This window comes from Patella vulgata, chromosome 6 (assembly GCF_932274485.2).
Source record: "Patella vulgata chromosome 6, xgPatVulg1.2, whole genome shotgun sequence".
In the NCBI taxonomy this organism is placed as follows: Eukaryota; Metazoa; Mollusca; class Gastropoda; family Patellidae; genus Patella; species Patella vulgata.
In genome coordinates, this window is record NC_065884.2 from 69,672,067 (window position 1) to 69,683,733 (window position 11,667).

Sequence of the window (11,667 nt, forward strand, 5' to 3'; positions counted from 1 at the left end):
CCGATTTGACGTCACAATTCAAAGATGGCTGCATTGATGTCATGCCCGATTTGTGGTTGGTTTAAACATATTTTATTACCACAAAGTCAATGGATCGGACAAAAGTTACATAAACTTCCAAAAACATCCTTTGCAAAATAAGAAGAGAATTAAGACGGTGCTGGGGAATAAATCCCAAGATTGACGAAGATGATCATAAGAAAACCATATGAGAATTATTCCAGTGAGTGGTTCATATAGGAGTACCGAGCTTGGCGAATCAGTGATTTACATTTTTTTTTAAAAAAAAGAAGACTTTTAGCGTATTTCCGGTCCCCGTTGGCTATTGTGCCCAAGGCACATATCGATATTTTCAAAATAACTCGACAGAAAACTAGAGAGGGAGAAATGGGGTTTAACGTCCACTCGACACAAACTAGGTCATTGCGGGACTAACATATGGTTTAATTTTATTTCAATAATTTGCTTGCGCGTAGGGGTCTTTTAGCAGTGGGAGGTAACCGGAGGACCCAGAGAAAACCCACGAGGTTGGACAGGCGACCCTACTCCTTACACACAACCGGGGATTCGAAACTACGCCAGTTGACTCAATGACAGGCCTTATGATACAGCGCGCACGTGCTAACCATTCGGCCATCCCCCGCCCCCCAGAGAACAAGAAAGAAGGAACCAGACTATGGATTTTAGTTTTATTATGTATGTATTACAAACATATTGAAACATTATAAAATATTGGATTTCATTCAAATGAAGCCGGTAGTCTAAATTTAGATTATTAATTGAATTATGACCATAGATTAAAATGAATTTTAGGTTCAAATTTACAGAAAGTTAAATAATCTTAAAGATGTAATCCCAACCTATCGGCTTGTGGTCTGCTCGAGTGACGTAGAGTGTACAGAAGATTGTATATTCTTCAATGTCCCAGTTGAATATTAAACCTTACATAACTGCGGTAAATACAATTTACAAAATCTCATAAAGTATGATGATAAAAGATAGAGATTTAAATATTCTTATAAAATATGATAACAAAAGGTAGAGATTTCAACATTCTTATAAAGTATGGCATTAAAATATCTAACTTTAAATATTCTCATATAGTATGATAATAAAATATAAAGCTTTAAATATTTTCATAAAATATGATAATAACATGTGGAGCTTCCAATAAAATTAAAAGCTTTAAATATTCTCATATAGTATGATAATAAAACGTAGAGCTTTAAATATTCTCATATAGTATGATAATAAAATATAAAGATTTAAATATTCTCATAGAATATGATAATAACATGTGGAGCTTCCAATAAAATTAAAAGCTTTAAATATTCTCATAAAGTATGATAATAAAATGTGGAGTTTCCAATATTATCATTTAATTATGATAATAAAATATAAAGCTTTAAATATTCTCATAAAGTATGATAATAAAATAAAGAGCATAAAATATTCTCATATAGTATGATAATAACATGTAGAGCTTTAAATATTCTCATAAAGTATGATAATAAACTATAGAGTGTTAAATATTCTCATTGAGTATACTAATAAAATATATAGTGTTAAACATTCTCATAAAGTATGATAATAAAATATAGAGCTTTAAATATTCTCATAAAGTATGATAATAAAATATAGAGCTTTAAATATTCTCATAAAGTATGATAATAAAATATAAAGCGTTACATATGATAATAAGTATAATAATAAATTGTTATTAAATGGAAGCGGGGGGGGGGGAAATTCTTAATATATGCTTAGTATTTTCGAATGAAATCGTTGATGTAGGAATGTCGGTCAACTTGCTTCGTGTCATTCTTAAGCGGGACTAATTGTGCAAAGAAAGCATAAGTTGCGTATAAAAAAAAATGACCAGTATTTACATCTTACACGAGTCTTGTAGTCTATTATATTTACTCTCGTCAACGCCAGGGGGCGGGCTGGTATGAGTCTGGGCATTTGCACCATTAGTCGTCATGGGAATACTTGTTAACGCGTCGTCTCCTGATGACTGGAACAAAAGGGTGGCTACCGTGCGCGCCATGCTCAAGCCAGATCTATTCTCAATGTCCAACAACATCAACAACGAATCATCGATAGAAAAATTTCGTTGATTCAATTCTTTTTCGGGAATAATTCCACGGAATCGAAGTCTGACAAATGGCGGTATAGTAAGCGAGGCCAACTGAACGACCAGAACGAGTCCAGTGAAAATACCGACACCCAAAAGCCCAAACCAGAAAATATGAATAAACTGTTCGTATAAATAGTTGATGGGCATGTTACATTGGATGGTGTAACTTTGAACGGATTCAAACTGTTTGATGGAAAAATCGCATAAAATGGATTTAGGGAAAATGTAAACGGAGACAGGGGTGGTTTTATTAACTATCTCGTCCAAATCCGAATCGTAACTTTCAATGGCCTCATATCTGACAGAATTTCGGAAATACAATTTGACAAATATTAACTGGATCAAAATATTGACTACAACCAAGATTTTGACAATAATGAAGGATAGAGTTCTAATGAATGAGCTTTGATACCGAGATTCTCTGATGATCTGAGCTAGTTGTTCAGCATTCTCTGTCTGGTTATCGCTAATTGTGTTGGTCGGATTTCCTAAACATAAATCACACACCAGCTTGACACCACGTGGTATCTGGAATCCTAACATCATAAATATTAGAACGACTGGAATCCAGGTATGGAATGTCGCTGTTGACATATCGTTTCTTAAATTTTGTTCAGGGACTAATGACTCATCATCCAGTGGAATGTAAAATTTGTCGTTTTCCCAACATACCGTGTGGGCGTAATTACCCATTGGATTTGGGAAATGGACAGGGGTCAAGCAGCTGATCAACGACCCCAAAAAAACATATTTAAGCACAGCAACCAGAAAAACAAACAGTAGAAGAATTAAACTTGTCCAATAAAAGTTCAGTTTTTCACTGAAGTCATAATACGATGAGGCTAGACTTCTACCCATCTTCATTAATGATTGGATTCTGAAAATAAAAAGGATTGGATTGTAAACAAAGAAAATTATAGAATGCGACTCGAATGTTAAAAATACATTATGGGAGATTCGATAACGAGTTGGCAGTGCTCACTATACTAGTTAAAAACAAGATAATGTAAAGGCAATTTACTAAAACTTTCATTCAAATTGATCCACTATGAACCGAACACTAAGCGATTGAAATTTCCTGCTAGCCTCGATCATCATTATTAAAGTCAGTACGATAAACATCATAGTCTCGATTATCCATTTAATCATTAAATCGTGAAGGAAAGTTATGCAGTAAATCGGCTCATAATCCACTAAAGATCGCAGGCTAGCGATGCTATCTAGAGTTGATTATGGTCTGGATAGGTTAATTAATGTCTAATTAATAATTTAGATAACATTTCAGGCCTAAAGAAAGACCTGCAATAGACAGATTTAGCTCTTGTATAATGTATGTTTAAATGAAATTTGACGAGGCAAGTAGGCGAAAGGTTTACCTAAATAATCTTTTAAAGGCATTTAGTAACTGGATAGAGCAATAAACTATAACACATACTTATGGAAGAACAGTTACTGATTTATTTCGAAGAGTATTCTCTCAACATTTTCACTAGACTGGATAGCCTGCTCTAATACGTCAGACTCGCTCCTACGTCACTCCTTTTCTGACTTGCATTGAAGTCAGAATAGCGCAGTGACGAAGGAACCAGCTGACGTCATTTAGAGCAGGTTGTCCAGTCTACATTTTCACTATCTCGTGTTGTGTTCGGACATCATGGCAAAATAGAATGATGTTATTAATGCTCCTGTATTGACCTGCAAAATACAGCAACATACCCAGATCCCCAGGGTACGCCATGTACGTTTCTAAGCGTAACAGACACTACGGTTGCTAAGGGATATGGTGTGTAACGTCATACTTTTCTACAACCAAGCTAGGGTTGGGAAATTAGGTTTAACGCCTTATGTTCCCCCGCCAAGCTAGGGACAAGAAATGATTGGAAATTTGGTATAACGCCCCAAGTTCCTACGCCAAGCTGAAATGATAGGAACTATGGTTGAACGCCCTATGTTCCCCGCCAAGCTAGGGGCTTTAAATGAAAGGAGACCGGAGTCCCACAGTTCTCCGCCAAGCTAGGGATGTGAAATGATAGGAACTATGGTTTAACGCCCTAGGTGCCCCCGCCAAGTGATGGACGTGAAATAAAAGGAGACCGGAGTCTCGCGGTTTTCCGCCAAGCTAGGGGTTTGAAATGATACGAAATTTGGTTTAACGCCCTAGGTTCCTCCGGCAATATTGGGGTGTGAAATGATACGAAATGTGGTTTAGTGTCCTAGATTCCTCCGCCAAGTTTTGAGCGTGACATAAAAGGAGACCGGGAACGGGGTTTAACGCCCTAGATTCCTCCGCCAAGCTAGGGGCGTGAAATGAACGGGAATGGGGTTTAACGCCCTAGGTTCCTCCGCCAAGCTAGGTGTATGAAATGAACGGGAATGGGGTTTAACGCCCTAGGTTCCCCCGCCAAGCTAGGGGCGTGAAATGAATGGAAATGGGGCTTAACGCCCTAGGTTCCTCCGCCAAGCTAGGGGCGTGAAATGAACGGGAATGGGGTTTAACGCCCTAGGTTCCTCCGCCAAGCTAGGTATATGAAATGCACGGGAATGGGTTTTAACGCCCTGCGTTTGTTCAATAACTTTGCTAATAAAGACGGGTATGCGCCATGAAGTCTATTCGGGAAATGTTGCACGAACTGCGGCGCTATAATCTACCCTTATTTCGAATTTCAACTTCATGGGGCGTTTTATGTTCTCGGTTTTATGTTCGGTTTATGACATTTTGAACACAGTACATGCCGGCGTTATGCATTCAAACATGAATTCAATTCACTGTAATGTGTAAATTGTAATGCATTTTTATATGCGTAAATTATTTAATGCCATTTAATAAAAATTAAATTTGTTAAAATCAATACAGTTTTATTCTTAAAAAAGATATGGCCTATAGTTTATAACAACATTGTTCTAGGATTAACTCTGGATAAGCGGTAAAATTTGACATCAAAGCCTGCCGGCAAAGTGGGAACACCCCATCGGTATTATGTATTTACAATTATCTAATTATGTAGAAATGTCAAGGATACCGGATTTATCATAATGAGACCAATTATCATAACAACATTTTCCCTACAACTGTTACTATCACCAAGTCATTCAGAACTGTTCAACTGGTTCTGTTTTACTTTTAAGTAGACAAGTGTTCGGAGGATTAAGAGAGAGAGAGAGAGAGAGAGAGAGAGAGAGAGATGGTGTTTAACTAAAATATGGTTTAATTTCAATAATTCGCTTGCGCGTAGGGGTCTTTAGCAGTGAGAGGAAATCGGAAGACCCGGAGAAAACCCACGAGGTTGGACGGAGGATTTATTACTAAATTATCTGATTGTCACCGAATTACATCTGACAAAGTTTACTTTACATGGGCGTCTGCGTGTGCACGAGACATAGCTTTTCGCGGAGCCACGTTGGCTAAGTGAGTAGGACGCTGTACACATAGGTGTGAACGTGAAAGATCCATTTGCAGTTGGAAATGAAATGAATTTGAAATGAAATGGGGTTTAACGTCCTACTGTTCTGCTCCTATACTGGGCTAATGAAGATGGGTATACGCCATACAGTGTGCTATGAGGGGAATTTTGCCCGGGCAGCGGCACTATCGCCTACTCTTATATCGAATTCCAACTGCCAAGGGGTCTTTTACGTACATTCCACGGGACCTCAGTTTTTCGTCTCATCCGAAGGACTAGACAGCTGTCCTTGTCAGGCCCTCCGTCCTGCATCACTGACAAGGGGAAACCACGCCGGAAAATCGGGATGAACTTTCTCGGCCAATGCAGGGATCGAACACCCGACCTCCAGGCTAGCGAACCAGCGTCTTACCCACTTAGCCACATGATCCCCCATTTGCAGTTGGAATTCGATATAAGAGAAGGCCGCAATGCCTCTGTCCGGGCAAAATTTCCCCTGTGGCGTATGCTTATCTTCATTTTCGATATTAGGTTCCAATAGAGATTTCACTCAATTAATGATGCATTATTCAAGAGCTGAATCAGTCTACTGCATGTTATATAGTTTGTCTCCAAATGTTGTGTAAATATTTATTCAGATATTTATTCAAATGACAAGCCAATAATCAACTGTCTAGACCAGTGATTCTCAACCAGTGGGCCGCGGCACACACAGGTGTGCCTCGAGATCTTCCTAAGTGTGCCGCGAAATTTTGACCGGCACACTAAGAAAATGTAAAAAACCCTACATGATCCCAAATAAGTATTCACTGGTGTCTACTGATAAGTTCATAGCTGTGGTGTTTTTCTTTATGAGTCATTCTGTGTGTCTATGACTAGTCCCTGTCTACGGTTGTATTCCGTCCGACTTACCATGTTTTTATATTGCAAAATTCAGATATTTTTCATGTACATTTAGCCAGGTGTGCCGCTATTTTGTCATGTGTTCCAAGGTGTGCCTTTAGCAAAAAAAGGTTGAGAACCACTGGTCTAGACGATCGGATGGTGGAGATGTAAATGGATAGATATAAGATCGCCATTTAATGATTTAATTTAAAAATGGAGATGCGAAGATAGAGTCTCGATTAACAAGTAACGTTACTACGATAATAAGCAATCTATGTCAAGACTTCAAACAGTGACAACGGCGCTCATAATAAAGTAATTTGAATAAAATGTTCAATATATTAAAGATACATTATGGGAGATTCGATAACGAGTTGGCAGTTCTCACTAAAATAATTAAAAACTAGATAACGTAAAGGCAATTTGCTGAAAATTCCATTCAAATTGATCCACTATGAACCGAGAACTAAGCGAATAAAATTTCTGCCTAGCCTCGGTCATCATTACTAAAGTCAGTACGTTAAACAGCGTAGTCTCGATTATCCATTTAATCGTTTAATCGAGAAGGAAAGTTATGCAGCAAATGGGATCATAATCTAGTAAATATCACAGGCTAGCGATGACATCTAGAGTTGATTGTGGTCTGGATAAGTTAATTAATGTCTAATTAATAATTTAGATAACATTTCAGGCCTAAAGAAAGACCTGCAATATAGACAGATTTAGCTCTTGCATAATGTATGTTTAAATGAAATTTGACATGGCAAGTAAGCGAAGGGTTTCACTATATGATCTTTTAGAGGCATTTAGTAACTGGATAGAGCAATAAACTGTAACACATACTTATTAAGTTAATTAATGTCTAATTAATAATTTAGATAACATTTTAGGCTGAAAGAAAGACCTGCAATAGACAGATTTAGCTCTTGCATAATGTATTTTTAATATGATTGACATCATTATTAATATGACGTAATAATGTATGTTTAACTTTAAATCATCTTTTTTAAAACTGTTATAGTAGCTCTTTATCTAAATATTACACAATACATCTTTAACATAATGCATCTTCAACATAATGCATCTTTCAACATCAACAAGTGAAAGAAGAATCTTACCTTTGCTCTGTACGGATTATTACAAGATAAACATCTATAACTAGATATCAGATTTATATATAAACATCTATACATAAACATCCTGTTTTCGTCCACTGGTTAAACATAATTGCGTAATAGCTGTCCGGGATCGCACACTATTGGTACATGTCTATTAAGGATGAGCTATGTAAAGAGTTGACTGTCTTCGTTACAAAAGTTGAATAGATATGTTGAAAATTTCAGTCGAATTACTTCATTCGTTTGCAGACAGCGCAGTCTCGATTCTCATTGCTATCGTTATTACGATAATAGACAGTCTCGATTGTCATTGCTATCGTTATTACGATAATAGACAGTCTCGATTGTCATTGCTACAGTTATTACAACAATAGACAGTTTCGATTGTCATTGCTACCGTTATTACGATAATAGACAGTCTCGATTGTCATTGCTACAGTTATTACAATAACAAAGAGTCTCGATTGTCATTGCTACTGTTATTACGATAATAGACAGCCTCGATTGCCATTGCTACCGTTATTACGATAATGGATAGTCTCGATTGTCATTGCTAAAATTATTACGATAATAGACAGTCTCGATTGTCATTGCTACCGTTATTACGATAATAGACAGTCTCGATTGTCATTGCTACCGTTATTACGATAATAGAGAGTCTCGATTGCCATTGCTACCGTTATTACGATAATAGACAGCCTCGATTGTTATTGCTACCGTTATTACGATAATGGATAGTCTCGATTGTCATTGCTACCATTATTACGATAATAGACAGCCTCGATTGTCATTGCTACCGTTATTACGATAATAGACAGTCTCGATTGTCATTGCTACCGTTATTACGATAATAGACAGTCTCGATTGTCATTGCTACCGTCATTACGATAATAGAGAGTCTCGATTGTCATTGCTACCGTTATTACGATAATAGACAGTCTCGATTGTCATTGCTACCGTTATTACGATAATAGACAGTCTCGATTGTCATTGCTACCGTTATTACGATAATAGACAGTCTCGATTGTCATTGCTACCGTTATTACGACAATAGAGAGTCTCGATTGTCATTGCTACCGTTATTACGATAATAGACAGTCTCGATTGTCATTGCTACCGTTATTACGATAATAGACAGCCTCGATTGTCATTGCTACCGTTATTACGATAATAGACAGTATCGATTGTCATTGCTACCGTTATTACGACAATAGACAGTCTCGATTGTCATTGCTACCGTTATTACGATAAAAGACAGTCTCGATTAACCATTTTTAAATTAAATCATTAAATGTCAACCCTATTTAAATCCTTTGAAAATCAAAACCATCCGAAGCTCTAGCAAGCTGTCGTACGTAACTGACGTACGAAAATTAAATGGCAGCTAGCTTTTTTGCAGGTAGGTTGGGCGTGTGGTTAGTGCTAAATGATAAGGTCAGCTCAATTTTTCGTCATAGGTCACGAGTTGTAAACAGTGTTAGCGCTAACCCTAACCCTGGACCTAGTTCCAATGCTTACCCTAACCCTAACCTACAATCTCGCCAACAATCACATGCCCTAACTTGTCAGCGACCTTGACAAAAATTGAGCTGGCCTTAACAAATAGATTTAGCTGTGGGTCTGTCGTTCAGATTGGGGAGTTGTAAATAAACGTCTAATTTAATGATTTATATAACATTTGAGGCCAAATGGAAAATCCCCAATACGTAGATGTAGCTCTTGAATAATGTATATTTATACTCTTTGTTATTGAACCGGTGTGTAAACAGGATACAACCACCCTCTTCCCGCCACACAAGAACGCATTTGAGGGAGAGAGAGAGAGAGAGAGAGAGAGAGAGGTGGGGTTTAAATGAATTTAAAAGTAGGTCTGATTTGAGTTTATTAAGTGTCTATGTGTAAACCTTTAGTACACCATTATAGTAGATGATTAATAACATTATTGGGTGAATGTGAGGGGGGGGGGGAGGAATGGGGTTTAACGCCCACTCGACACAAACTAGGTCATTTCGGGACTAACATATGGTTTAATTTTCTTTCAATAATTCGCTTACTCGTAGGGGTCTTTAGCAGTGGGAGGAAACCTGAGGACCCGGGGAAAACCCGCGAGGTTGGACAGGCGACCCTTTTCCTTGTCACGTACAATCGTTGACTCGAAACCACGCCAGTTGACTCAATGACAGACCCTATGATACAGCGCGCACATGCTAAGCATTCCGCATAGGGAAAGATGGAGGGAGCTAGCCTCTACTCAACATAAATTAGGTCATTGTTTGTTTATTTATGAAATGTAAATACATGTATCTATATCTGACAGGGAGAAGGGTTTAATATAAACTATGACTGTACCCCAATCCCTATTCTGATACAAATCTTTATAAAAATATTGTTTAGAAAAAAAACACTAAGTCATTTCGGGACTATCATATGGTACAATTTTATCTTATTAATCGCTTGAATAGGGGTCTGTAGCAATGGGACCCATGTTAGGCAAACAAGTTTACGCCTTGTCGGGTTTGAGAGTGCATGTCTAAATATAGCGGGCCTTGTCACCCCACACCTCGTTAGGAGTTAAAATATTTAAAAAAAAATGTCAGTATTTATTTCGAGGGTATTAATTGACAAAGGGTTGGGACGTGACATCTTAATTCGTCTGGCTGTTTGCCCAGTCGGATCCAGGCCCACTTATAACCCTTCAACTGGCTCGTCATACGTTTAATAACTATGTGCGACCAATCTAAAATGATATATAGTAGAATGTTAGCCCACTAGTTTAGGCTGGTGCCACAAGAGTTTAGCTAATCATGTAGAAATGAAATGGGGTTTAACGCCTTATTTAAAACCAATTGCGTCAATGAATACGAGCACACGCTATGCAGCGTGCTATAAGGGACATTGTACCCGGACAACGGTGCTACGGTCTACTCCTATTTCTAATTATAACTGTCACGTAACCATGGAAACTCATAATGTATACAACGGCTGAAAATTATAAAATAAATTACATTAGTAAACGATAGGTGGTACGTGGGTGTTCTACGATGTGGTGTTTACACAAATTAACTAAAAATACTCCACGATAGGTGGTGTTCCACGAATAATACAAGTGCGTGGTGTATGCATAAATATAAGTAAAAGTATTCAACGATAGAACGTGTTCTACGAATCGCCATTTCATATATTAAACATACATTATGCAAAAGCAACATCTGCCTATTTCAAGTCTGTATTTTTTTAGACTTCAAATGTTATCGAAATTATTAATTAAACCTTTATTTACATGAAAAGCTCAAAATCAACTCTGTAGACTCTCAGATGGCGTGGATACAGCCGATGAACGGCCTACGAAGCGAGGGTACAATAGCCATTGAGAATGTTACTTGACAATCGAGCATATGTGTTTGGAGTTATCGTCTGTCTATCAAATGATCGACAATTCTCGTAGACGGTGCTGACACAGTTGTTGCCTATTTCTAGTGACACCTCCGCTAAGAATAAAGTAATTGGACTAAAATTTGCAATATTTTTTTTTTTTTTATCATCTATTTTTGAATTATCATAGCAAGAATGACCAACTCTTTATTAAACTTTTTAACTAATGTATCTTTAAGAATGGCGAAAACACTTTTCACAACGGCATGTTCAGTTTCAAAATGCCACAGTGGGACTACGCCCCTTGTAACACAATGTCCAGCTAGGGGTAAAAAAAGCCAAGTTCCCAATTTCTCACTAAAAATATATTAGAAATATCCAAACAAATAAATTGAAACTAGAATCTTCATCGGACTGCAGTGTTTTTATTGGCTATTCAAAAACTGTAAGCAGAAACTGGTTAGCGCACGACAACCGTCATAATAAATGTGTCCTATATACTAGACTTATAATATAACCCTTATTACATAGACAATATTACCGCGGTATATAGTATAGAAATGAACTGACATGAGGTTTAACGTCCTACTGTTCTGCTCCGACTGGGCTAATGAAGACGGCCATACGCTATAAAGTGTGCTATGAGGGAAATTTTGCCCAGGCAGCGGCACAATGGCCTACTCTTATATTGAGTGATCTTTTACTTGCATGCAAATATACACACTGGACCTCGGTTTTTCGTACCATCCGAACG

The 11,667-nt window shown here is 37.5% G+C and overlaps 1 protein-coding gene across 1 annotated transcript; it reads right to left on the reverse strand.

Moving 5' to 3' along the window:
- Nucleotides 1-675: 675 nt before the first annotated feature.
- LOC126824074 (innexin unc-9) lies at nt 676-7,679 on the reverse strand. Its single transcript, XM_050553251.2, has 2 exons — nt 7,542-7,679; nt 676-3,014 (listed from the first exon to the last, which is right to left on the reverse strand). The coding sequence occupies exon 2, from the start codon at nt 2,999-3,001 to the stop codon at nt 1,883-1,885; it is 1,119 nt and encodes a 372-aa protein (XP_050409208.1). The 5' UTR covers nt 3,002-3,014; nt 7,542-7,679; the 3' UTR covers nt 676-1,882.
- Nucleotides 7,680-11,667: the final 3,988 nt, after the last annotated feature.

Bases quoted from the DNA above. Each gene is read 5' to 3' on its own strand.
- LOC126824074 (XM_050553251.2), bottom strand. From the start codon at position 3,001: ATGAAGATGGGTAGAAGTCTAGCCTCATCGTATTATGACTTCAGTGAA.